The 25,659-nt window shown below is 52.5% G+C and overlaps 10 protein-coding genes across 10 annotated transcripts; 2 read left to right on the forward strand and 8 right to left on the reverse strand.

The window, feature by feature from the left end:
- Positions 1 to 512: 512 nt before the first annotated feature.
- Positions 513 to 2,204, reverse strand: J4E84_001660 (uncharacterized protein; the record flags this gene model as incomplete). The annotated part of the gene is made up of 4 exons (XM_049384291.1): positions 513 to 1,336; positions 1,456 to 1,577; positions 1,634 to 1,959; positions 2,013 to 2,204. 4 exons carry the CDS (start codon positions 2,202 to 2,204, stop codon positions 513 to 515), a joined length of 1,464 nt encoding a protein of 487 aa, XP_049247647.1.
- Positions 2,205 to 3,713: 1,509 nt separating this feature from the next.
- Positions 3,714 to 4,549, reverse strand: J4E84_001661 (uncharacterized protein; the record flags this gene model as incomplete). Its single annotated transcript, XM_049384292.1, has 2 exons — positions 3,714 to 4,231; positions 4,396 to 4,549. 2 exons carry the CDS (start codon positions 4,547 to 4,549, stop codon positions 3,714 to 3,716), a joined length of 672 nt encoding a protein of 223 aa, XP_049247648.1.
- A 2,224-nt stretch (positions 4,550 to 6,773) lies between these two features.
- J4E84_001662 (uncharacterized protein) lies at positions 6,774 to 7,779 on the reverse strand (the record flags this gene model as incomplete). The annotated part of the gene is made up of 2 exons (XM_049384293.1): positions 6,774 to 7,288; positions 7,365 to 7,779. The coding sequence occupies 2 exons, from the start codon at positions 7,777 to 7,779 to the stop codon at positions 6,774 to 6,776; spliced, it is 930 nt and encodes a 309-aa protein (XP_049247649.1).
- A 1,004-nt stretch (positions 7,780 to 8,783) lies between these two features.
- On the reverse strand, positions 8,784 to 9,712 carry J4E84_001663 (uncharacterized protein; the record flags this gene model as incomplete). The annotated part of the gene is made up of 3 exons (XM_049384294.1): positions 8,784 to 9,169; positions 9,226 to 9,333; positions 9,385 to 9,712. The coding sequence occupies 3 exons, from the start codon at positions 9,710 to 9,712 to the stop codon at positions 8,784 to 8,786; spliced, it is 822 nt and encodes a 273-aa protein (XP_049247650.1).
- A 1,282-nt stretch (positions 9,713 to 10,994) lies between these two features.
- J4E84_001664 (uncharacterized protein) lies at positions 10,995 to 11,854 on the reverse strand (the record flags this gene model as incomplete). Its single annotated transcript, XM_049384295.1, has 2 exons — positions 10,995 to 11,302; positions 11,377 to 11,854. The coding sequence occupies 2 exons, from the start codon at positions 11,852 to 11,854 to the stop codon at positions 10,995 to 10,997; spliced, it is 786 nt and encodes a 261-aa protein (XP_049247651.1).
- Positions 11,855 to 12,169: 315 nt separating this feature from the next.
- J4E84_001665 (uncharacterized protein) lies at positions 12,170 to 16,417 on the forward strand (the record flags this gene model as incomplete). The annotated part of the gene is made up of 2 exons (XM_049384296.1): positions 12,170 to 12,497; positions 12,567 to 16,417. The coding sequence occupies 2 exons, from the start codon at positions 12,170 to 12,172 to the stop codon at positions 16,415 to 16,417; spliced, it is 4,179 nt and encodes a 1,392-aa protein (XP_049247652.1).
- Positions 16,418 to 17,251: 834 nt separating this feature from the next.
- SNF7 (ESCRT-III subunit protein snf7) lies at positions 17,252 to 18,037 on the reverse strand (the record flags this gene model as incomplete). Its single annotated transcript, XM_049384297.1, has 3 exons — positions 17,252 to 17,543; positions 17,600 to 17,804; positions 17,857 to 18,037. 3 exons carry the CDS (start codon positions 18,035 to 18,037, stop codon positions 17,252 to 17,254), a joined length of 678 nt encoding a protein of 225 aa, XP_049247653.1.
- A 365-nt stretch (positions 18,038 to 18,402) lies between these two features.
- On the forward strand, positions 18,403 to 18,814 carry J4E84_001667 (uncharacterized protein; the record flags this gene model as incomplete). The annotated part of the gene is made up of 2 exons (XM_049384298.1): positions 18,403 to 18,488; positions 18,538 to 18,814. The coding sequence occupies 2 exons, from the start codon at positions 18,403 to 18,405 to the stop codon at positions 18,812 to 18,814; spliced, it is 363 nt and encodes a 120-aa protein (XP_049247654.1).
- A 1,423-nt stretch (positions 18,815 to 20,237) lies between these two features.
- On the reverse strand, positions 20,238 to 22,038 carry J4E84_001668 (uncharacterized protein; the record flags this gene model as incomplete). Its single annotated transcript, XM_049384299.1, has 4 exons — positions 20,238 to 20,282; positions 20,337 to 20,621; positions 20,679 to 21,691; positions 22,026 to 22,038. 4 exons carry the CDS (start codon positions 22,036 to 22,038, stop codon positions 20,238 to 20,240), a joined length of 1,356 nt encoding a protein of 451 aa, XP_049247655.1.
- Positions 22,039 to 23,017: 979 nt separating this feature from the next.
- Positions 23,018 to 24,526, reverse strand: J4E84_001669 (uncharacterized protein; the record flags this gene model as incomplete). The annotated part of the gene is made up of 4 exons (XM_049384300.1): positions 23,018 to 23,404; positions 23,454 to 23,982; positions 24,037 to 24,194; positions 24,245 to 24,526. 4 exons carry the CDS (start codon positions 24,524 to 24,526, stop codon positions 23,018 to 23,020), a joined length of 1,356 nt encoding a protein of 451 aa, XP_049247656.1.
- Between the last annotated feature and the right edge of the window lie 1,133 nt (positions 24,527 to 25,659).

Here is a 25,659-nt window from a genome sequence, read left to right on the forward strand (position 1 = left end):
GTCTGGTAGGGCTAATGATAGGAAATTCGTGGTGTTTTCGAGACCGGCTGCGAAGAATGGTGAACGTAACGATTAGCGACTACAATTACTAGGAGCTATACACAGTTGGGTATCGAAGTCTTGGAAGTCAAAAAAGTAAAGAGAAACTGTGCGAATGACGAGGCTGCAGGGCGGCTAGTAGTAGCTGATGCATGTTGCGTCGCTGACTGAGGCGTTGCTATCTTGGTCTGAAACAGATGAATGGGCATCACCTGCGACGCGAAAGGGTCCGGCGGTAAACGTCATCACCGTGTCGCGCTATTCCCCATACGGCAAGGATCTATTTCGATCCCACCGTCTTTTCAAGGTTGTAACGCTTGCTCGCAAGGACAGGGACTTGAATGTTGCATCCTCATGAAGGCTTCATCAAAGCTATGATTGCGTTGGCATCACTTGGACGAACCGTAGAAGACTTCGACTATAAGACGTGATGTGCAAAGAACATTCCTCCACACCTCCATCCTCCCTGCTGCTTATATGGTATACCTGAACCCAGCTTGGCCTTCATTCTCGTCCATCGGCTCGCCATTAGCCCTCTGCTTATCTACCACTTTATTCTTCTTCAAGAAGTACGTAGTAGTGCAGCACAGCACTAGTAGGATGTAGATCTGAAGACCAGCCGTGACCCAGAGACCCGTAATGTATGTTGGAGCTTCTTCCTGGACGAAAGTCGTTGATGCAAGAATACCACCGATCGCACCGAAGCCGATCTGGAGAGCGCTTCCGACGGACCGCTTACTTTGGCCACGGATGTTGTTGCTTTGGTACGCGAGTATGGCCGGGACGTTGCCCTGGCAGCCACATACTCCGAGGAATGAGCCAAAGTACCTTGCTCCGTTGTTCTTAGCATATGCTACGATCATGAGACCAATGATGGCAAGAATCGATTGCGCAGCAATCACGGGAGCGCGAAGGCGGTATTTGTCTCCTAGCCATGCGAACCCAAAGGCTGTGAACATCGCAAACAGGCTGGGAGGTGCGGATAGGGCGTTAGCCTGACCAGGCGAATATCCCATGCCGAGAAGAATCACCGGGAGGAAATAACTGAAGGCGTAGGCTGGCATAGTTGTCGACATGAATAACGTGGCGTAGGCCCACAATTTGAGGTCTTTCAAGTGGTAAACGAATTTGGCCCAGGTCAATGGATCCGCTACCGAGTCTCCTCGATCGTCTTCGATACGCTGCATGATGACAGCGGCCTCAGCGGAAGTGAGAAACCCTTTCTTTTCGGCTTTATCGGGAAAGTCTAGGATGATGAACCATGCTGCGATCGCAACAATGCAGGTCAAGATGCCCTCTACACTGAGTGTCAGTATTGCTTGGGTAGAACCAACAAAGCTTGAGAAGCCTCAGATCGATGCGAAGTGCAATGTGAAGAGAAAACCTAGATGAGAATTGGTGGTGGTTTCTGCTTACCTATGATGAAGATCCATCTCCAGCCTCGGAGACCACCGACACCTTCCATTTGCATGAGACCATACGCAAGGATGTTCGCGAGACCACCGATACCGACAGAGAAGAGATAGAAGCCACCCAGTCTGCATTCTTGGTAAGCTATTGCTACCATGCATTTGGTTTGATAAAGGTCGCATACCTTTTTTGTGTCTCATAGCGGCGATACCAACAAGTGATGAGATATACACATCCAGGGAAGAACCCAGCCTCGAAAGCTCCGAGTAATACACGGCATATGGCAAGTGAAATCCAGCTTTCGACGAAGCCCTGTCCGATCATGACAGCACCCCATGATACGGCGATGAAAGCTAGCCAGTTCGCGCTGCCCACCTTACGAAGCACGATATTAGATGGAAGCTCAAGCAGGAAGTATGTCGGAAAGAAGAGAACCAGGACGATGGTGTAGCGATCTCCGATTTGGAGGTTGAGGTCCGGTCCCATTCCAGCAACTCGGGCGTTAGAAATCTGTCGCTGGTAAGCGTTCCGTCTAGATGCGGACAGAAGGTGTCTGAACTGACGTTTGTGCGGTCTATGAGCGCGATGGAGTACAGGGCACCCAATATAGGTAGCAGCCTCCAGTCGACCCTACGCACCAACCTCTTCTCTTCGATCTGATCATAAGCATACTCCGAGACGTTGTTGTCCGTCGCCGTCGGACTGACTGCTTCCTTGTGAGTAGTGTCTTGCTTGTAATCGTCGTCGCTGTTCATGATGGGCGGAATATCCGGAGTTCTCTGCACCGTGGAAAAGGCTCAAGAATACAGGGGAGGATCGTCGCAGGGACAAGAGCAGCTGCGGATCATTTCTCTTATCACGCATCCACTTATACTGGAGCGATGACGATGGAGACCGAGGCAAATTCCGGATTACAGCCAGGGCGAAGCTTCCCAAGAGCTCGGGGTGTCGTGGCTGGGCATGCCGTGCGTTCCATCTCCATCACAAACCCGGCAGACAGAAAGCCTATTGATCTTTTGGCGCCTCGCATATTGATCCAAATGGAGCAAGTGGACAAGGAACAGGGTCTAATGAGATCCAACCAAGTCATCAGAAGACCCGAGCACGAAGTGAAGAAGCCTTGAACAAGGAGAAACCTCCACGACGGGATACTGCTCCTGACGCCATATTACCACCGAAGTGCCAACGTCGCCAGCTTTGCGACACCGCTGTCATGCCGAGAAGTCAAACGTGGGATTGTCCAATGATGCTCGTGGTCGAAGCATGAGCGCAGATCTGTCATCCAGTAATGACACCGAGAACGTCAGTGCTCAGCTTGTCTGGGCGTGCAACGGCGGGGTGGCCAGATTGCGGGGTTGGTCTTGGGTCAGTCTTGAGGCTCTTAGCATGTGGATGGGTTGCGAAACGCTCATCCGGGGGTGCATGTCATCGGCGCGACTATAAAATGAGCTCTAGTGCTTCGCGTCGCGTTGAGTATGTCATGTAGGCGAGATTGTTAGCATTGAGTCAAAAGCGTATGAGGTGTGACAGGTTCTCGCTTCGGACTTGTGTAACAACATTCGGTTTTGTTTCAGCTATAAGATGCTTGCGTATGTGCCGTGCAACGATCCTAGATGGAGGGCAAGGGCGCGGTTGGTGTTCGCGCGAGATGAGATGGAAGACGCGGGGGCTTAGCGTCACTGGCGCCTTGGCGTGGAAGGCTCGGATGCGGAGTTGTTCTTACCCGCAATTGACTGCAGTACTTTCCATCAGCCGTTACCTCACTGCCTGCATACACGGGGACTACACATTAGCGCACGTTGATATGTCTAGACACGATCGTGATGTATTCTACTTGTTAGCCACCATGAGTTTCCCAGCAGGCTTCCACTATGTCCGTCCAAGGGCAGCTTTCGCATCAACATCACCGGTGGTTCATCGTGTACACCAAAATCAAGTTGGAGCTGGCGCGTACGTCGAGATAACAAGCAACGCGAATCATGTTGTATTAAGATCTGGAGCCTACAAGCTACTAACTGTAGGTTTGCTATTGAGCAATTTGCCCATGTAGTAGTATATGAGCCTTTATAGCGATTTTCCTTTTCGGTCCACGGGCATTGTCTCCAGCTGTCTACCTGCTCCTGAAACCCCAGATCGATGTTGACACCATGTTTGCCTCAACCACGACTAGCTGGCAGATGTGTTGCGATCGGTTCCGACAAAAACAACTTGTACAGCAGCGAACCTGAGTCAGTCAGCGCGTGTCATCGATGAGAGCTCATTGCTTACGCGGCAGTCACAGCGAACAATTCAGCGCGTTTGGCTTCAGTCAACGTTCTCAAGCAGACACTCAGCAGTACGTTGAATACGCCGATCACCCAAAGCTTCATCTTCAACGAATCCAGATGTAGGAGTATCAGGATTGACGCAATCGGTAGCAGCGATGCTAGTATGGATGTTATCCACGACGTAACTCTCAAAACTGTGGTGTCGTAGTAAACCCGGCGGCCGTGATGCTTGTCGGGCTTCTTCAGACGCCCGAGACCGCATCTGAAGAGATATATGGCATTTTCTGAGACCCAGCGAGAGAATGGGTCTGCTGGCTCGCGTGGGCAGACACCAATTAGATCGGGGGCGTACATCTCCGAATCATCAGGCAAGCCCCAGATTTCCCGGTCATCGCCTCCCAGTCCTCCGCCATCCATGGCGTCGCTGTGTATTAGACAGTAGACGTCGTTGAGATCGAAGCGATCAGGCTCGGGTATTTGGTGTAGCTTGTGCTGCTGTATTAGCGCCGCATCTTCTCTTCTTGTTAGTCAAACATCATACATAACAGTCGTCATCACGAAATCGTTGACGTACTGTAGCTTTTGAGTCTTGATGATATTTTCTCGACCAGTTCGAGCTGATAAGTGTCCCCATCTCGGTCGCTTTGTGATAGTTTAGTATAGTTCGACGCGTACTCACGTCTGTTCGCTTCTTCCTTGTCTTCGCGGTCGCTTCTTTCCACCTGTTGTAGCGTTTTCTCGAGGCTGGCAAGCTCCGCTTGCATGTACAGCAAGATGCGCGCGTTGAGTGCAACAAACTTCCGGAAAATGAGGATTTCAGGCTTTAGTCCCATGCGTTCTGACAAGCGCGGATAGCCCACGGGGTGGTTTCGCCATGACTCTGAGTTTAAAGATCGCTTCTTCCTTGATTTCCCCAGCTTTTCGCTTGTCATCGTGGCAGTTCTAAGCAAGTAGAAAGTATTTCTGATTGAGACAGAATCAGATACAAAATGGGCAGATCAAACTCAATAAATAGGCAATGAGTGCGACTACTCAGCCCTTACCCGCTGTACTTCGAGGCTATGTGCTCGCGCAACGTTCCACGACTGCTATCAGGCTAGCGGATCACTGGCTACGCTCGTGTTGCCCATCGCACGACTTGTATCATCTGCCACAATATGCTGTTTACGGAAATATCAGCTGATAAGAAGCGCTAAACCATGTGGAAGATGTGTAGGTATAGTTAAAAGGTTTTTTCGGATTGTTCAGACTTCAATGCAACCGAGCAATTGAGATCTGGACGGTATCGCGGTAGAGCTCGCTAAAATTCTTGGATCTTCTAGGGGACATACTAGCCGTACTTGGTCCAAGGAGATATCGGATCACGAAGTGCCTGCACACATCGTGTTGATATCAGATGACTAAACAGTATACCAGACTTTGCCGCAGAACCAAAGGGATGTGTTTCATTTCATTTTTTACACACTCATCGAACATCTTAGCATGTGTTTTCATCGACCGTCATAGCTAACTTACACATGAATCATGGAATCCGAGTTACAAGATGCACGATACGTCGTGAGAATGCCGGATTCGTTTGATTCAGCGATGACAGTCGTTTGAAGAATGCCCACTGTCTATGCGATTACGCGAGAAGAAGATGATGGTAGACAGCACGTGAACACGTCGAGCAATCGTGGTTACCATATCAGCATTTCCAGCGCATGACAGGAGAACCGATCAGTGACTTGTTGTAGCAAGCGATGATGCTTTAGTTGTATATATCCCATTGATGGGGCTGTGAATTTGGGTGGAGCATCGGACAGCAACAGGATGGCCCTCAAAGATAAGTTCAAATCGCTCATCGGGATGAGTCCTGATTCCAAAACCGGTTCAAAGTCCTCACGCGACGTGCCACAACCCCTGAGTCTGGCCTCCATTCTACTTACACTAGCTAACTGGATACTGACTATTTTGACAGACCCCAATCTCGTTCTAGCGAAAACCCGTGCTGAGATAGATGAACTAAAGCGGATGACGGACTCTTGGCGAAAAGGTTGGGTATGTCAAGGTATCAACAAAGCTGTTGGTCATTGTCATCGCTTTAATCCGCGTCGAAGATCCCGATTGGTCTCCAAGGAGTGTAGCTCGCCTGGGTGCAGTCATCGGGCGGTACAATTTGCCCCTAACGACCCTCACTTCGAGCGTTCTATCCTCTGCCAAGACTGTACGGACGTTGTACTTGTTCCTCCCGCGAAGAAAGACTTAACCAAGTACGTTGTAGAACCCAGCTTTGGATTCATGGGCTGGTACTGCCTGTCCTGCGACCACGTCAATATGGATGACAGGTGCGATAAAACACCTTGGCCTAAATACTGTTCGACCTGCAGGCAGGTACCGGTAAATTATCGAATGAAGAAGGGGGAGAAGCTTCCATGGAGTAGGGAGGAGAACGAGATCCGATACGTCTTATGGGTGGCTCGGCCATCCGTCTCATGATCTCAAAAGGAAGGCAGAGTGTAGTGCAAAGGAACAGAATGCGTCTATCAGCCCATGGCGAGGGGGTTTCCTCGCAGCGTAGAGTACTACGGTTCGGAAACTGTTCTTTTTACAGCGTGTGCTTTTCCTAATAAACTATTGCCTGTTGTGCGTAGCAGAAACATCATGCGTAATCCTTTTTGTAGTCGACAACTTCTTTTGGATATCTCATGTAGTCATTGAAACATTCATCTTGCGCAAATACATGTCAGTAATGCGCCCCAGGCGCGAATGTCACTTCTCAATGCACATCTCCAAGTGCTTGACGCAACCTATTGCCTACCTAGGTACCTCCATGCTTAACTACTTAAGAATCTAAAAGCGAGAAAAGCTTATCACCTACCTTGAAGCTCTACTTTAGCAAGATAGAAGAGAAGCAAAAGCATAGGTTCGACCTCCTAGCAGCATTGTCGCGGAGCCCGAAAAAGCATAAGTACTGGCCCTTTCTACTACTTCGCGCCAATGGCCAAGACCTGAACCGCCGCGAACCTACACCATTATTAGTCAACCGTTTCCGTAGCTATGCGACGATAAAGCTACTCACGCAGCAGTAATAGCGAAAACATCAATCCTCCGCGCCCGAGTGAAGTACCCCAAGCAAACCACAGTGAGCACGTTAGAAGCCACAATGACCACCAACTGTTCGTTGAGAGACTCCTTGCCCACAATCATGATGATGGGAATGACCAGCAAAGCCGAAGCAACAAGACAAGTGACCCCAAAGGTGAACAAGAGGATAGTCTCGTCATGAATGGCGATAGTTCCCCATCTCGCGTCGACTTTCTTCCAGCGCTTACCACCAAGCCCCACAATCCAATCAATAGCTCTTGCGCCCATGTTTCGCGAGAAGGGATCCGTGTCCTTTCGACCCCGGAGGACGACAAGCTCTCTGCTGTAGCTGTTTGGCTGTTCAAAAGAACCCCAGATAGTCCCGTCTAGACCTGCGAGTACTTTCATGTGGTCACTTGCTAAGAAGTGCTGGATATCGTCGAGATCGAATGCACTGGGCTCTTTCATGCGCTGGAGTATAGTGGACTGTTGGATGAGTGCGTCGTCTGCGATGAATGATCAGACTGCTTCTTTTTTGCTTTGTTTTGAACGTACTATATTCCTTTAGAAGACATCTGATACGCATCATGAGGTCTCTTTGCCTCATGTCGCCGTCTCGGAGCTCGTCGTCTGTCGTGCGATTTGCGGTGTTGAGCCAATAAGCATCATGGCTGTACATCGCTTTCTTACCCTCCGGACTCTTTGCGTCTTCAGCCTCTTCCTCCTTCAGCTCATCCTCTAGGTACACCAGTTCGTTTTGGTAGTAGAGTAGGTTGCGCGCATTGAGTGCGCCGAATCTTCTGAACATCCCTATCTCGGGCATGATACCCATCCTTCCAGCGAGCTTTGGGTAGCCGGGGATCAGGTCGTGGAACGGATCATGTGAGACATCTTCCGCTGCAGGAGTTGTAGATTGTGGAAGATCTGGTGTCTCTTTCTGGTCTGTCGTCTCAGCCGTGCGGGCTTGTGGGGAAACAGTCTGAGTAAAAGGCTTCATCGTAGTCGAGTGGCACGTAATAGATTCCAGTGGAGCTGTATCGGAAACTGACAATGAGTGCTTTAAGAATGTCTTTATCGTTCGTTTCGTTCTGTGAAGTCGACATGACTGTTTGTGTCGCAACCAGGTGAGCAAGCGCGAGGAATTCACGACGCGGACTGGCGAATGTTCACTGTTCACACCTGCGCTGCCTTGCGCGTACGTGCGCGCATCATTGCTTCTGCATACAGCAGCGCAGCGACTCTCGGGTTGCCAAAGACATAGCTTCATCAACCTCTAATGCCAGACAGATAGGACAGTCCAGGCATCTACAACACCCCTCTAGCTAACAGCCCATCTACCTAGATCGAAATGACTACCTCCAGGCCTACGGATGTCATGCCGGCTCACTATTTCTCCACCCAGGTTGGTGAATACAGTCAGCCTGATGGATGTCTTATCACGCTGACGCATACAGCCTACTGGTATGAGTCAATGCATAGCAATTGGCCTAATGGCTCGGTTCAGAGTCTATCAACTGAAGCAGATTCCGTATTTGGATCAATGAAGATGTGACTGATCCTGCCTGTGTTGAGGAATACATCGGTGGAGCCTATATTAAAGTGGTCGAGTATATGTAAGCGTGATGTACCCTAGTGGCTGGTGGGAATTTATGGGAGTTTGTGGGAAACAGTAAGGACCTCCAGGGTAAGCTGTGATACATTGCCTGGAGGCTGAAAATGTCGCAGGTACCTCCCGGAAGATCGGCAAATCCACTACTTTCGCGTTCTCATGTGGGATATATCGTCTCTTCCACTTCCTGCCCTGCGTGGGTCGGACGTGTTTAGGGACCAGTCGCGTGATCCAATGGGTTCATGGTCAGGCTTTCGAGATGTTGGTGGTTGTCACAGCGATATTCGGATACCGGTGGCTTGTACGAGAAAGTGTATATTATATATGAAGTTATAGCGACCACATCTAGTGGTGGACTAAGGTGATTCGGCATATGCTGGCGTAGGGCCCGTTCAAAAGATCTCTTGGTCGTCATACGCCCTCACACTCTCCAACCGTTCCCTAACCATATTGGGATCTTTGCACACGTGCTTGCTATCCCAGCCATCACTGCCACCGTTGTGATCAGGGAACGTCGTCTCCAGCCCTTCAAGAGCCATATCTGCGCTACACATGATGGCTTGGCGCATGTAGTCGAAGCAATGGATCATGTGCCAGTGGTGGTCTTCCTCAAGCTCGTGGCCGGATGTCATGCCGGAGTAGACGGCAACGACGGCGTAGAGGCAGTGAAGTTGGTGGGTCATTGATGTCGTGAAGACGGTGGCGTTGGGCCAGACGATGGGGGTGGGAAGGTCGTGGTAGTTCTCTGGATCGGGTATGCTCTGGAAGCCCATGCCGACTGTGATGGTTGTTAGTGAGGTGTTCACGATAGAGTGAAGCGTGAGAAAGTCATACCAGGCAACAGCTCGTTCCATGCTCTAAGTACTTCTGGTTTGAAGAACTCTGATGTGTTGTATGGCGCGAATGTCTGGTTAATCTCGAACTTGGTGATCTGCGTAGGAACTGCAATTCGGTTAACAGATGTACCGGCCTGGACTGCAAGGCAAGTCTTACTATGTGGTGACCACCCGGTGATGTCGCCGCCAACATCGTTTGCGCTTGTTGATCGAGCCTTCCATCTTGTCGAGTCGAGCATGCCTTGGTCTCTAGCCAAGAGCCCAATGATTACGAGTTGTAGTCCTATCACCAGCACCCATCGCATCGCCGCCACTAGCGGTGGGCATAATATATTCCTTCGTGATGATGGTGCTCTTCTGTGATAGTCGCCAGCTGCCCATTGCTTCTCTCCTCCAACTAAGGATTCGACCTCTGTCGATGAGTCGTCATCATGGTGATGATCCTGTGAGTGTACATCTGCGTAATGGTGTTGTGGCTCCATCATGTCGATCGAATAGAATAAGTGACACCAGGTCAGTCGTGGAATTTGATATTAGAAACGGAAGTGAGCGCAGTTGAAGAGCCAAAGGCAGCAGCGGCCTCCGTACAGATGTACTCGCATGTCAAACGTGCCGGCCCACACCGAAACGTCGAGGCTGTCGTTCCTGGCGGCGCCTACCCTCCCCACTCATTGTAGACGCCGGCGATAGCTCAATTGGAAGTCTTAGGCGTGAGTCGAGGGCGATGAAACGGGATGTTGGAAGGGCGTATCCGTAAGCTAATCCCTGTTGCGTTAAAGCGCCGAGATGAAACCGACGATGAATCGCCAAGAGTATGAGGCCATCTCGTCTTCCGCCTCAAGCGAGGATAGGCTGAAACCCAATCCAAACATCGAGCATGAACATTCGTATTTTGTTAACTGCAGCCGACGTTGGCTTTCGTGCTTTAGAACGCGCCGTCGCCACACTGTTCTCTCTGAGCCCCAGTGGAAGCTTGCTGAGCGCATCAGTAGCGATAGAGATGTCACTTTGGATTGGAAGGAGCCGGCTCGTTCTTTTGTGTCGAATTACACAAATAGAGGATGTATAGGCGTTGCTAAGGGACCGTCTTATGAGCAGCGAAAGCTTGAAGAGCCAGGAAACAAAAGAGATTGTATCGAGGAGGTTGGTGAAGCGTCTGAAGACAAAAAAGGGGTGTTCTGCAATATTGGAATGTGCGGTAGGCTACTGTGGGGGTGTGAAATATGCCAGGTTGCGAATACCACACATGGAAAGCGAACCAGACGATAACTGGAACCACGGTTGTACTTCGTTCAAACTCCTGCCGCATGGTGTGACAGCTGTAGCCATGTCATGTCTTGTACGACTTCACGGTAAGTATTTACCACCGCTTTCGTCGACTGCACGGCGCTGGTGTACGACAGGATTACGGATAGCGATACCATTCACGCTGTGCTACACCTACGTGCGTGCACCCGTCGTGCTCTCTAAGAGACATTTTAACCTGATATTCCGATCTCTTACGTTTTAGAGATATGGAATGCAGGACTGCAGCGTAGTCTGTAAAAGAAGGATACTCTTATCGCATCTGCAAGTGAGTACGCAAGATACACAGCCACACGCTGCAGCAGGACACGACGCGACAGACTTCGGCAGAATATACGCAGCCTCGTAAGTATGGCTTATTCACGCATAGGTGGTCGTCGATTTCCAAAAGTGAATGTTGGTGTTCACAAATGGAGAAAGAAGAAGCGACCACGAATCGTGGTACCGGAGAGCCATGTGGACTCAACGCTTGACACATAGATCGCTTCTGATGACCCATTTCTCTCCGTTCGTTACCTCGCGGCCTTCGTGCAGCATGCAGTCGGGGCCGTGTCGATGCAGCAGCGCGAGGCCGACTTCAAGGTCGACAACGAAAGGCTCAGGTGGAGGGTCTCGGCTCTTCTTCTTAGGCGGGTCCGGGTAGAAGACAGTCTCTCCACCGATGCATCCCGTGGCCGGCGAGGTGAGGTAAATCAACAAGGTCCAGGTAGTGCGCGTCGACACAGGCGGTGATCCAGGAGTTTGAATGGTCACATTGTTGGAATCGTCATCTGGCTCCATTAGCATGGGTTTCGTCACGACCGTCCGATGACTTGGGCAGAGTGACCAAGTAGTCATGACGTACAGTGCTGGTCGAAAAATTGGCCTTTGGAGTACCGATAGACACGGATGTTGGGATTGAGGCCCACCACCTCGCCGCCCCACAGCTCTTTCCGCTGCGCTTCAGTGAGGCCGAGCGCCCCTTCCTCCGCATCGGCGGTGACTAGCGTCCTTAGTCCTGTGTCGTTCCATAGTCGCTCAGCGAACGCAGGGTCATCTATTTGATAGCGGTCGTTGACTCTCACCGCGTCGCCTTTCTTCGGTTTCCCGGGTGTTGTCGTCAATGGCAACGAGGAGAGGAAGGACACGTAGGTCTTGCATAGCGAAGCCGTGAAGAAGTTGGGGATGGTTACAATCTGTTTTGGAAGCACCTCGTGCAGGGCAAGGTCCTCTTCTGGTACGAGAGGAGCGAGAGCAGGCCAGTTCGGGGGTTGTCTCGCTGGTTCAGATGACGCCGCCGGCCTGGCAGGCGCGCCTTGTTGGGCTTTCTTCTTGGGGGGCATATTACTGTCAAGTCCTCCAGGGCTCCAGGGGTGGGACTGGCAGGTAATTCACACGTATGGGTTACTTTAATGGTCCTGCGATTGGCCTGGGTCGCGGTTCTGGGTGGAAACTTTCAGTGCTTGGCTCTTTCCCTACCAAAAAGTGACGGCCAAATGTGCCGGAACGGGCTCACCTTTGATGACCTGATCTGAGACTCCCGTCGTTCTTGTAGAGGTGCCCTCGCCCTTCTTGTGCACTCTATCCTCGCCTTGCTACTGCCTGCACCGCTACCGCTACCGCCCGCTCTTGCTGTACCCAGAGCAAATGTACTGACAATGGATTCACCAGGTGAGACAGCAGACGATCTGCCGATATCGCGACACTCGTCTTTCAGTTTTGAAGAATATTTCGAGGAGCTATCAATGGAACGCGCTCGAGAGTTGAGTTCATCTTTCATATCGGCGCCGTCGGACCTTGATGCGGAGATGGGCGGCCAAGACCCACGTGCAGCAGGATTAGGCCCGGCGCAAGCCTCTCATGGGCAGCCTCGACCGACATCCTCCGAAGACACCAACCCGCTGCGACAGCACGACGCAGACCCTTTCCTATCGGCAGACGCATTCAGCTACAGCTTTGTCGCGCCCTCCAACGATTGCTTCCCTCGTATGTATTGCGCGACACCGCGACGCGGTTTGCTGGGCGAAAAAGAAGCGCGCCGCTAACCATGTGCAGAGGACGGCATCTTTGACCTCCATTCCGTGAACTTCTTCCAGTACCCTTCCACCTACAACTACGCATTTCCCAACGAAGATGGCGGCGGCAGTATGGCCGTAGCCCCTTCCAACGAGCTTCTACACCATGTCAGCCCCCAATATGACACCCCCGACGCCCTTGCCTCGCCTGCTCCCGACAAGCGCATTCCCGACATGGCAGCCGCGACCAGCGATGCGTCGGCCATGCCTGCCCTCGGCGGCGAGATTCCACCGGCCAACCACGACCTGATGGACAACTCCCTCACCAACGGACTGCGCCTTCTCGACACCCCCATCGACTTCGCGCAGTCCAACAACCTAAATGGCGCCGACATGAGCGGCATGCCCATGGACATGAATTCCGCCTTCCCACCCATGAATCCCTTCATGCCGCCCACCACCAATGAGCGCCTTACAGCCTTTGCGCGTCTGCGCTTCGATGACGGCTCCTACTACATGCACACCTACCAGATCACTCTGGGCCGCAACCTCGATCTCGCGCATAGAGACATGAAGCGCCTCATCAAGGCCGAGGCACTACACAAGAAGGGTCACGTCAAGGCCGCCAACGAACACCTGCATGGCTTGGATGAGGTCAACGGGAAGAAGGACAAAAAGAAGAAGAGGAAAGGCGATCGGCGTGGTGCCCGCAGTGTCATCTCCGAGAAGGGTGGCATTCTCAGCGCACCCATCGAGTCGATGCCCATGGAATACCAGCAGCGTCGCCAGAGCAATGCATCGCACTCTCTCAGCTCAAATTCACACCCCACGGGCGAGTCAGGCGAGGAGAAACCTGCCGAACGCGCGCCGCAGGACATGATCATGCAAGCCTTCCCCGAAGTGCCTGCCCAGTTCGATGGCCATGTCCCCGAAGACCCGAACGACTGTCCGTTCGTACCTATACATCCACAGCAGATCATGGCCAAGACAGGCTCCCTGGGGCCCAAGGGCATATCACGAGAGCATGCCAAGATCTTCTTTGACTTCGACGCAGGCCATTTCTGCATCAAAGTGCTAGGCAACAACGGCCTGCACCACGAAGGCGAGTTCTATCCTCGGGGAGAGACTATACCTTTGGACCATGGCGATCATCTGCAGCTCGGCGCTGTGAACATACACTTTTTCCTCCCCGACGTTGCCCTCACGGAGCAGCAACGCCACCGCCAGGAGTCGGGCTCACGTCCCATGAGTTTCTCTTTTGAGAATGGAAACGGTCAACTGGAAAGCGATGAGCACATCAGCTCCGAGAGCGAAGACCAGCAGAGCGTCAACCCACGACATGTCTACTACCACCATCCTGTCAGTGACAGCGACGACGACGATGGCCTCGCTGACGAGGAAATGGACGACTACGAGGAGCCCGCTCCGAAACCGCGCCAGAAGACAAGTCTCAAGCTTAAGATCAAGAACTTGCCTCCCGCTCCTTCGAAGGAGAGCAAAAAGGCGCACAAGAGGAAGCATCAGCACCGCGAACTCACGCCTGAAGAGCCGCCAACAAAGAAAGTCAAGCTCAAAGTCAAGGACACAGCGAAGCTCAAAGAGGCGATTCGGGAGTCCGCGAAGGAGCCCAAGGTCCAGAAAGAGCGCAGAGAACCGAAGGAACCGAAGGAACCCAAAGAGAAGGAAGTGGCTGTACCTGAGGAGCCCAAGAAGCCTAAGGAACCTAAGGAGCCTAAAGAAAAAGGCAAAGCTCCAGCCAAGACCCCCGCGAAGGCACCTGTCAAATCTGAGACGCCAGTCGAGGAGCCCGTCAAGGACATTCCCGCGGCTCCAAAGCCCGAACAACCAAGCAAGCCTCCGCCGAACGATACTGCACCGGTACTACGCAAGCCACACGAAGGCGAACTTGAAGCCGGAGGAGATATAGATGGCCTTATTACAGAAGAGATGGCCATCCAGCACAACTTGCCACGAAACCTGATTGGACATGTTGTCGAGAAGCGCAAAGGACCTGGCAGACCACCCAAGGACGGCATCATGTCCAAGCGCCAGCGCTCGCAACTTATCAAACAAGCAAAGGATATTGAGAGGGCCAGAGCCGCTGGCATTGACCCTGCTGATATCCCAATACCGATCAGCAAGCCAAAGGCACCCAAGCGCAAGGAGTCGAACGCTGGCGATGGCGAGGACGACGCCGTTATCGAGACGACAGAACAGGGCGATGGTGGCTTGTCCGGCCTTCACAAGCAGACGAAACCAATCAGACCACCTCGAACTCCTTCGCCTGAAATGCGCATCGAAGACTACTCCGAAGAACAGCTTCAGCGCCCCACAGCCAACTATGTCGTCTTGATTCATGAGGCAATCTCGTCGTCCCCGACGGGCCAGATGAACCTTCAATCCATCTATACTTATATAGAGCGCAAGTATCCCTGGTACAAGTTCAAGACTACGACAAGCGGCTGGCAATCGAGTGTACGTCACAACCTCGGTCAGCATGATGCGTTCATGAAAGGCGACAAAGAGGGCAAGGGCTACCTCTGGAGAATCAACCCGGAAGTTTCGATCGAAAAGGAGCGCAGAAAGAGGCAGGCCAGTCCTCCGCTCAACCATGCACCGCGACCACCCTACTACCAGCCACCCAACGGTTACCAGCCGTACCCTCAGCCTGGGTACGGATACCATCCGGGCATGCCTCATGCGATGCCACAGCCGCCTCCCAGACTGCCGCCTAGCCTTTCGCAGCCTCGCTTACCACCCAGCATGACTCGCAACGAAGGTAACTCAGCTGCATCGGCCACGCCCCAGAACGCGCCCCATCCCTCGCCTTATGCGTCTCCGTGGGGCGGCGGTGGTAATACAGCTGGAAGTCCACCCGCCCCGAACCCTCCACGACCGTATCCGCAGCCTAACCCGCAGGCTCCACCAGCATCTTCAGCAGCTGGTTCAAGTGGTCAATATGGCGTCCTTTATCCCACGGCCGCCCCACAACAGTCGCCGTACAGCGGACCCTCGGCACCGAGCCCTTACGGTGGGCCATATGCCAATGCCGGCGCCAGCCCGTATGGTCCTGCACCGCCTCGTCCCTACGCAGCATATCCCCCACAGGGCCAGCAGTCGAATGCTCCTTCTGCGTCGCAGCCGCAGTCTTCAGCATCACCTTACGGCCCGCCCCCGCCCCAGGCACCCTCGCGTCAAGGTTCGACAAATGATACTGCGGCGCCTCATCCGTCTGGACGTTACCCAATCGGAGTTCATCCGGAACTCATTCGTCAGCTCGAAGCCTATAGGAAGACTTATCTTGAGCAGTGCCTAGGCCCCGAGGAGCAAAAGAAGGTGGACAACGCGATTAGAGCTTGCGTAGACAGGACTGTACCTGAATCGACCCTGACGGAACCGGAGCGCAAGTTGCTCATATCCATTTGCGGAGTCGAGAGCATCAACAAGTACGTCAAAAGGGCACCTGATGTCAAGGATGAAGACGAAGCAAGTACTGCGGCGGCCTTTGCTGCTGCGGGTGCTGCCGCGAACACCGTGTCTCAGCAATACCATCCTCCGCCCCAAGCTGCACATCCGACAGGCAGTGCGTCTCCAGCTCCGCCACGCGAGAATAGCGAACCGCACAAGTTTACGCCAAACATGACCGGTGCATCACCATCTACGCCTACGGCCGCTACGCCATCAACTGCGGCACCAGCGCCTCCAGTAGCCGCTATGCCTTCGCATCGCCCGAGCGTCGAGCCGATCACACCAGTTCCCGGGTCGCCAGCAGTTCAAACGGGCACCCCGATGCGGCGCCCAATGACCGAGTTGACTGCAGACAGCACACCAGACGCGGACGAAGCGAAGAAGCCAGAGGAGAACCAAGGCGCACCCAAGAAGACTGATTAGTGTTCCATATTCTGGCCCTTTGCTCTTTGACAAACATTCCGTCCACTATTACTGCGTTCGTCGCATGACCTTAGCATTTGACATTCGGCGTTTCTAAGCGGCAAGCATTTTGGCTTGCCCCTCCCAACTCATTGATTATGATACCCTTGAACAGCGTAGCTTGGTTGGGGGTTCATGGTTTTATCAAAAGTGTTTTTTCGTCGCGTAAGTCATTTATTACGTCGATATGGGATATATGCGTTATGGTATACATGACTGTTTCGAGTAGATAGATGATAGTGTAGTAACGACGACGGTATCGGGTCGTCTCAAAAAATGAAATATGTATATACGCGTACATGTGTTTCCTGTTCTGATTGTACGGCATGTGGAGTCCTGATTTTGGATGGCCTGACTTGAGTTAGTCTTTAGTGTTTCGACTGTAGCCTGAAGATGCCCCATCTCGACTTTGACGCGCGTTCAGGAGTCCATTCTGTCTACATGTGTCGATGCCTGATTTGGAATGAGTAGCTGCCTGATGATATTCTTCCAGCGGCCGCGGCATGCCAAGAACTCAGACGGATAGCCTCCAGAAAACACAGCAAGTTTGCAAGTCAGAATTTCCAAATGTAGAGTATGATATTGCAAGGTATATCCCGCCTTATCCCATACGTAGAACAAGTGCCTCTTCACAAAATCCAAAGCCCAAATGCTGCGATTATATATAGGAAAGAAGAAGCTAAAGCCCAAGATGCCGCTTCTGCTGATATCGCCGTACGCCTTGAAAACCTTCCCAGCTACGCGCAGTCGCTATGCTCGCACGCTAGCGATAGTGTGAGCCATCGCCGCGCGCGCTTACATAGCCATCTCGGCTTGCAGCTTCCGCAGCTCCTCCTCTTCGTCGTCCTCCTCGACCCGCTGCGGTGCCTTGATGTTGGTATTCGGCGCTTGCGGTAGCTTCTGTGACGAGGGGGCGTCGTGGATGGGCACGTTGCCTGTGTTGAGCATTTGCTCGTCGAGCTTCTCTTGTTGCAGCTCGGCGAGCTCTTCGTCCAGCTCGTCTTCGTCGATGCCGTTTGCGCCGACGCCTGAGGTGATGGCTTCGCTGATTTCTTCGCCGATTGCGTGTTGTTCGCGGAGGTCCTCCCTGCGCATGTTGTTAGCAAGTTACTCGTTGGGTATCTAATTATGGAGGAGACGTACATGACGTTGTCGACTTTGTCGATGGTCAGGCCGGCGTGTATCTCCTTCATGGCCTTTCCTGCGCTCTTCATAGCTTCCATCGTCTCCTTGTTGATGTTGGCCGTCTCGATGGAGTAGATTTCTTTTTCTAGGGTCATAATCTGTGCGCTCGTCTGCTCGAGTGAGTGCTCGAACTGCTTCTTTCGCCGTAACGCTGATTTCGCGGCTGCAAGAGGCGTTAGCGACTGTGCCAGGAAGCCTTATCCAGATGGATATACCTTGCTTGTTGGAAGAAACGAATTTCCGTGCGAGCGCATCTTGCTCATCCATCTGGTTTTGCAGGTGCTTCTCTCTCTTGTTCAGCATCTCAAGTTGGCCTCGAAGCTGGAGGATGGCCTTCTTGGGCGCCTCCTTCTTCGCCTGGCCACCGCCAAACCAGCCCAGGCCCCAGCCGCTCATATTGAAGTTGTCTTGAAGGTTTTAGTTAGCAGCTGTTGTTCGTATGGTCCTATCGGGCGCTCATGCAGGAGACTCGGAGCCTATCAGAGAGTGGGATGGCGGGGCTGCGGGGATGGTGGGTGGCTCGAACGTACTTTGTGGGAATGCGAGATATCTCAGAGGTACGGTAGGTGCGGGCGTTGCGCAGAGGGTTGAGTTGTTGCAGCGGCGGCGTGGTGGTGATTGAAGGGTGCCTGGCTGGTCATGAATCGGGCCTGGATGCACGAGGGTATGATGTCGTCTGCGCTAACCATGGCACGTGCATCCGTGCACTTCGGCCGCGGCTCTAGTTTCCACCGCATTCTGCGCGCGCTCCTCGACGCACAATGTCTGGTCCCGTTGCTTCGAACCTGGTGCTGCTGAGTGACTTGCCCGCATGTTCGCAGGGCACCAAAGTCCGCTTTCTGGGCTGGTACATGGAGTGAAAGCCATAGCTGCCACAGAGACTGACTGCGCCGCAGCATCGATGAGTACGTCACCAAGACCGCGACACTGCGGCTCAAGCACAACTATCCGATATCTGATCCGCCCGTTATCGCGAATCTCGATATCGAACATGTGCTCGAGCGGATCAAGGAACTCAACGTAGACGTGGGAACATGGCTGAATGTTATCGGCTATGTCGAGCGCAGGAAGGAGAAGGGCGTCTTCGTACAAGCAGTCACCGTCTGGAACGCTGGCAACGTCGACCTCAAGGCATATGAGAAGGCAGTCGAGGCGCGAAAAGCTGCTGTTTGAAGAACAGTCCTGCTGCAAATGCGTCTGCAGTGCCATTACAAGGACATCGTCCCCTGATCGGAAGCATTACAAGCCTCCAGGGAGATAGCCGTCCCACAGTGCTTACCGTTAGCTAGTGAAAGAACGCGAATCTCACCAAGACACGCCACAATCAACAGTCTACCTACTGGGATTCAAATCGAATGTTTTCAAGGACTACCGCCAATGATATTGCTGTATAGAGGGTTGCATTATTGCGAGAGTGCCACCCGGGCGCCTACACCTACGACGAAATCGTCAATAGCGCGAAAGAAAGCTTCCCTGACGTCTACAACGCGCTCCTCGATGTCGACGACATGCCCTAGGAGCGACCTGGCCACGACCGGGTTGGGTTCTCCTTGCACTCCCTCTTCCTCGGTCACATTGTGGTCGACGGCCAGCGGATTCTTAGTATCCAACTGCACAGAACCAACACCAAACTCCATCTTCATCTCGTACCAAGGTCGCAACAACACAATGAACATACCACTCATACCTCCAACTTCTCCATCTCCAAACCTTCGCCCTACACATTTCCCTCCCGATCTACCACAACCCACCCAAGACCCCCACCGCCACCCCACCAACAAGCAAAACACTCGCCATACCCAAGTCCAGATCTACCCTTCCAGCAGCCGAGGTGTGGTAGTGGTACATCGATGCATAAGAAGCAAGGGCTCCGGCCGCCCCAGATGAGAAGAATCTGGGCTCAAGCGCGGGGTGGGGTACTGGAAGAGCGTGTACCATTGATACCAAGAAGGAGCAAAGTAGCCCGATGAGCATGAGGATTGTGAGTTTTGTGGTGGTGAACATCGTGGTGGTATGAGAGTTGGTAGCGTTGGTTTAGGGCTCTTTTCTGGTTCGTGGAGGGAGGTTGAGGTCTTTTGGTGAAGACGCGAGGTCTTTTTAGATCGTCTGACAAGGTATTTGATGGTTTTGTAGTAGTGTTGCGATGGATTTAGGCTCGTTCGATGTTTGTAGATTGCTGGTGATGAAGTTGGTTGGAGAAGGATACAAGAAAGTGCTGTAGCGTCTCGACTTTATACTGCTGCGATGATAACACTTTGTAGAACACTTTGTATGATTTAATCACAGGGGTCAGAGCAGATTATGGATATCTAATGTTTCGTTCCATGGTAAGGAGGCAATACTGGGTAGCTACCACCTACGTAATGTGGTAGCGAGCGTGTAATGGGAGCAAACCCGCACAAAACCGGTCACGCACAGCACCAGTCTTATAAGTAGCACTGATGAGTTGATTAGAGCGCAATGAGGTCTGGCGACATGATGAGAGCAGAGCAAGAGCAATGAACTGGATACTTGAAGATGTGTCCACCAAAGCCATTTTCAAAGTACTCTGCCATTCTACCTTACAAATTCGGCTACCGTGAGTAAGATCCATTGCCTACTTATTGACATGGTCCAGAATGACCTCTAAGGGCCTCTTATCCTGAATGACCGTTAGCACTAAATCCACTCATGCCCTTCCCAATAGACGACTTACCCAAAGGATATAAGTACACTGCTCCCCCCAATCCCACCTATCACGCTCATCCCTAAGCTTGATATCAAAGCTCCACACTAGCCTCGCAAGTATAAGACGCATCTCCGACCAAGCAAAGCTGACGCCCACGCACTTGTGTCTGCCCACCAGGAAAGGGTGAAAGACGTCCATGTCATCTTCGCGATACGACTTTGGGTCCAGAAACCTTTCTGGCATGAAGGAGTTTGGGTTGCGGAAGTTGTAGGATTGGCGGTAGGCGGAGAATTGGTTGAAGGCTACGTAGGTCTGTCAAGGGGATGTTAGTCAAGAAAGCAGTAGTTGGAGAGTGTGTGAGGAGCTTACTCCTTCAGGAACCCATTTGTCGCACACCATGTCGCCGCCTGCAGGTGCGATGCGTGGGACTCCGATGACGACGGGAGGGTTGAGGCGCATGCCTTCTGAAATGACTGCGTTGAGGTATGTCAGATTGCCTGTTGTTGCCACTGTGATATCGCTCTCTTTCTGGAACGTCTCCCTGATCTCCGCGGTGAGTCGATGAAGTACACCCTTGTGCTGTACCAAGGATCTGATGATAGCAGTCAGGGCACTAGCTGAAGTCTCACTCCCGGCGAAAGCGAGTACGAGCAGGTTTATGCCCCACTCGGGGCCTGTAAATGGGTCTTTGAGGTCGCTGTACTTCTTGGTCGGCGTTACCCAATCCGGACGCTCCGTATCCATCGCTATCCTCTTGCGAGCCTGTTCAAAGCTCATCTTCCGATGCTCCATGCTCCTTTGTAAAATGCGCTTGGGGATAATGTAACGGAGCAGCTTGTCGATCGGAGGATACATATTGGTCGATTGGATCAACGCAAGCCCTTTGCCGAAGTCCTGGGAAATGTCGACCCAGGCATGCGCTTTGCCATTGGCAACACAGTTCCAGGACTCGCCGTATGTAAAGTCGCCGGATATATCAAAGGTCAGATAGTTCAGCCACTTTTCTAGATCGATCGTCTTTCTTTTCTTGAGCTGTGTCATGAAGAGGTCGACGTAGCTCTCAATGATTGGTGCCTGTTCCTTCAGGATCTTCTCTGAGAAACCATTCGCGAAGGCCCGTTTGTATCTTGCGTGGTCGCCTTCATGCCAGTTCACGATGGAGTTTGGATCCGTTGGGGCCTGCTTCTTAAAAGAAGTGCGGTTACGCTGGAATGGTAGATGGCCAGGCCGGGTGACGTAGATTTCTTTCAACGCACGGCTGCTGGCATACGAGAGCTCGTTGGGAGCGACACGCACGACAGATCCATATTTGGTGTGGAATTCAGTGAGTCGTTTGTGGATCTCGCCGCGGTGTGTTGAGACGACATGCGGGATGCGGAAGGCTCGCCAGAGTAGTGGACCGGGGTAGTGGCGCAGCGGATGGAGGAACGCGTTGTAGAAGCCATACACAAACGCGGACTTTGTATGGTCAGTGCTGGAAAGGAACAACCCTGAAGCTGGGGGACTCACAATCAAGACAAGCAATACGCTTGCTACTATCGGATGCGCCCCGCTCGGCAACAACGACGACAACGGGAAGCCAAGCGTGGCGCGATCGCTTGTGTCTGGCATCGCAAGGTCTGCACAAAGCCGGACAGCTTAAGTTTAGTCTTGGATTGAAGTCTGCTCGGCGCTTTCATTGCGACAGAGAGTATCGCAGTTGGTGATGGTATATACTACTCGTGGTCATGGGGAACGCGTAGTGCCCGTCTTAGTTCCCGGCTTACCACCTCGGAGCCCCGATTTGACCTTCCCTCTTTCGAACATTAACTTTCGTGATGAACGATACGCACTCGGGTGATAGATCTAATCACCCGCGTGACTACCTTGATAAGTTGGAGATCGATCGATCATGGATAAGAGATCTTGCATTGTGTGTACAACTGAGGTGTTCATCAAGAGTCCTAGAAAGATCTAATCGTAGAACAGATAACTATCTACGATTCTACCCTTTTGAACTTCGGATGTATTGCGACATGGCTGCAAAGGACGTGTGCGAGATGAGTGTTCAACTTATCCGGGTGATACAACGTCACCCTGTCCAAGGAAAACAATCAAATGTGTACCTGCAAGCGAAAATGCGTATAAGAAAGCGAATAGCCCTGAGGCCTACAATGCCATCGCATCTATCCAGAATTTAAAAGCCTATTATTGAAGGCTACGAGATGGAATTAAGCTTCTCAGCCCCATTCGACTCCTTCTTGCATGTGGTGTTCTGCTTTCCCTAGCCCAGAGTTTCGATGTACTTCAAGTCTTGCGATACGGCCGCAAGCAAGCCTTCACTTCAAGTACTTCGACAAGGACAAGAAATACCTCAGGCGGGGAAGATAAGGATGTACGAATGAACGGCTGAGAGGTGGCATGCTCTACGCTGATCCAGCACGAGAACGGTGCAGGTTTGGCGATGCCGAATTACTGCCTATACCACCGGCAAAACAGTGTTTATCATTGTCACCATCAGCATTGTACGAAGTACGAAATACGAAAGATGAGTAATTGGTATTTGATGCTAGTCGAAAGTCAACAACAACAAGCCTTCAAGGCGAAAACCTCCGACGTTACATTTGATGAAGATGGTCCCGACATCCAGCAGGGACCTTACAGAATCCCCCATAACCTCTATATACTTGCCTAGATCCGCCATCTAATAGAAAACGCGTCTTGTCCCACTATTGTACTTCGCTGTTCCACCTCCTCGGCTGAGGTGGTAAGCCGTTGGCTGATGGACCCCGACTACCCGGTCTGCTACCCGGACCGTCTACAGATGGCGCTGGTCGCATAGGTAGGTTCATGACATTGGAACTGCTCGATGTCCGTGTAGGGTATGAAGGTCGTCGTGGTGCTGGTTCGGGGTCACCGTTGGCTACTCTTTGCCTGGGGTCGCTGGATTCACGCTTGTGGGGAGGAGATCGCTCGCGGAGCTTCTCTTTGATGTCCGCTGCAGGGGCGGTGGGGGCGAGATGGGATTTGCGCTTGTTGTGCTCGATCATGGATATGGCCCATGCTTCAAGGTTGACAGGAGTGCGCTTGGCGGCTTGAAGGAAGGCATCGTGGTCCTGCTATGGTTAGCACGCTTAGACATCGCTTCCAGCTGGGACAACTTACGTATAGCTCCTTGGGAGTTGGTCGCTCTGCTGGATCCTTCATCAAACACTTTGCAATCATGTCCTCCAGAATGGAAGGGAAGGCATCGCTCTTTGGTAGCTTTGGTGAAGGCTCCAACACGATTTGCTGCAAAAGATCCAGAATACCTTGAGGGCCTCCGGCTTCGTCATCATCAGCGCTTCCAGAGAATGGAAACTTGCCAATGGCCAACTCCATAAGTGTCAAGCCAACACTCCATACATCCGACTTGACGGTGTATGGAGAACCTTGTATCCGCTCCGGGGCCATGTATGTGCCTGTTCCTACGAAAGTCTCGGCAATAGACCCCTCGAGTTCACTTGAGACACCAAAGTCACACAGCTTGATGTTTCCTTTTGAGTTGACGAGGATGTTTGAGGGTTTGAGGTCGCGATGCATGATACGGTGGGCGCTGTAAAGGTAGGCGAGGCCGCCGAGCACGGCTTCTGATATCTTTCCGAGAACGTCGACGCGGACGGGTCCGAATGATCGTGAGACCCAGTCAAGCGACCTGGCATGCAAGTTAGCAACTCACATCGTGCAGCATGAAGCAGCTTGCACCTACCCCACGTCCATGTACTCCATGCACATGATGACATCGCCGGAAGGATTTTGGAATGCACCATAGAAGTCGACAATGTAGGGTGAGTTGCAGTCGTGCATGATTCGGAGTTCTCGCACGATTCGTTTCCGGACTTCGTTCTTGGCCTCGACGTGGATAACCTGCCCTTGTCAGTCTCGTCGTGCCGTACACCTCCTGGTCTGCCACTCACCTTCCGCGCCATGATGACCTTGGTAGCAGCATGCTGCACCTTGCTGACTGTTCCTCCATTTCCGTGACCCAATTCGCGCAGCACTATCAGGTCCTCGGCCTTTAGGTCCAGCTGGAACTCAACACCAATTTCCAGGGTATCCTGCTTCTCGTCGTTGGCTCGGGCGCCGGGTATTTGGGCGTCCCCGGCGGAAGGAGCGGGTTTGGGGGCAGGAGCGCTGAGGGCGAGACCCTTAACGTTCTTCCTCTTCATCGTCTTCTGCTTGAAGGACGACTCGGCCATCTTGAAGGTTTGCGCCGGGCGCTGCTGTCGTGTGGGTGAGGGTGGACGGGTGCAGCAACTGCGAGGCAATGGCTACTCTGCGAAGAATACAGAGCCCAAGTGTGTAGGAGGCCAGGTGCTGGCTGTGGTTTCGAGTTTGCCGCCCGACGCTGGGTCGACGATGGTACGCCAATGACGGAAATAGCCCAAAGGAGGACAGCGTCTATTGGTTTGTCCGTTTCCGGGCGCCTGACTTTAGAATGTGCAGGTGGGCGAATGCAGGGACCGATTGGAATGGCGATGGGAGTGAATGGAGGGCAGTGTCTCGGGCGTTGTTGACAGCAAACCGGCTCAGGAGAGGTCGTGGTCGTGTCAGTATCCAGCGCGAGTGGGGCGCGCTGGTGGGGTTGCGGTAGCGTCCAACGTCTGTAACTGAGTCTGCGAGGCTGCAGAGGATGCAAATGAGCAGCAAGGTAGCGCTGTCTTCGAGAGAAAGAGAGCTGTCAAATACTCACGCTCTTCAAGGGATGAGTCTTTGATAAGTCTGTATACACTATACGATGCCTTGTTCAGGAGGTTTCAGAGTCGCATGGTTCCTCGTCGCCATGCTTCACCTGCTTCTAGCGCAGAACTTCAAAGCGCGTATCTCGAATGCGGCCATGTGCCTGGCGTACAGACCAATCCAACGTCGACCGTTTTGCATGCCAATCACTTCCACGAAATACATTTCAAAGAACCGCATGGCGTGACCGTTGCCTGGGAGAGGTTTTCTTGCAAGTCTGGTGGTGATGATTAATCTGTGCATTGGAGCTTGAGTCGTCGCTGCATCCTTAGTAAATCTAAGCTCACATCCTCCTCAAACACGTCCTCAGTACATGACTAGATATATGTAGAGAACGAGGCTAGGGCAGCCCACGTGTTTGATGCCCGTAGCTGTAGCATACTGTTCCGAGTCGGGTATGGTCACATTTTGTTGATGGTATCCGCCTAGCGCGTATCAGGCTGTCACGTGACGAGCGTCAGTGCGGCCGAAAGTTAACGCGGCCGATGGGTGCGCGAACCTTTGAGAGAGGCTACTTCTGCCCTCCTTCTCTCCTTTACCTCCATTGCGCCCGAATCTCCTTCCCGCTGAATCGCCGCAGTACGATAATCTC

Source organism: Alternaria hordeiaustralica (assembly GCF_023758085.1).
Source record: "Alternaria hordeiaustralica strain BMP 2776 chromosome Unknown scaffold_2, whole genome shotgun sequence".
Classification (NCBI taxonomy): domain Eukaryota; kingdom Fungi; phylum Ascomycota; class Dothideomycetes; order Pleosporales; family Pleosporaceae; genus Alternaria; species Alternaria hordeiaustralica.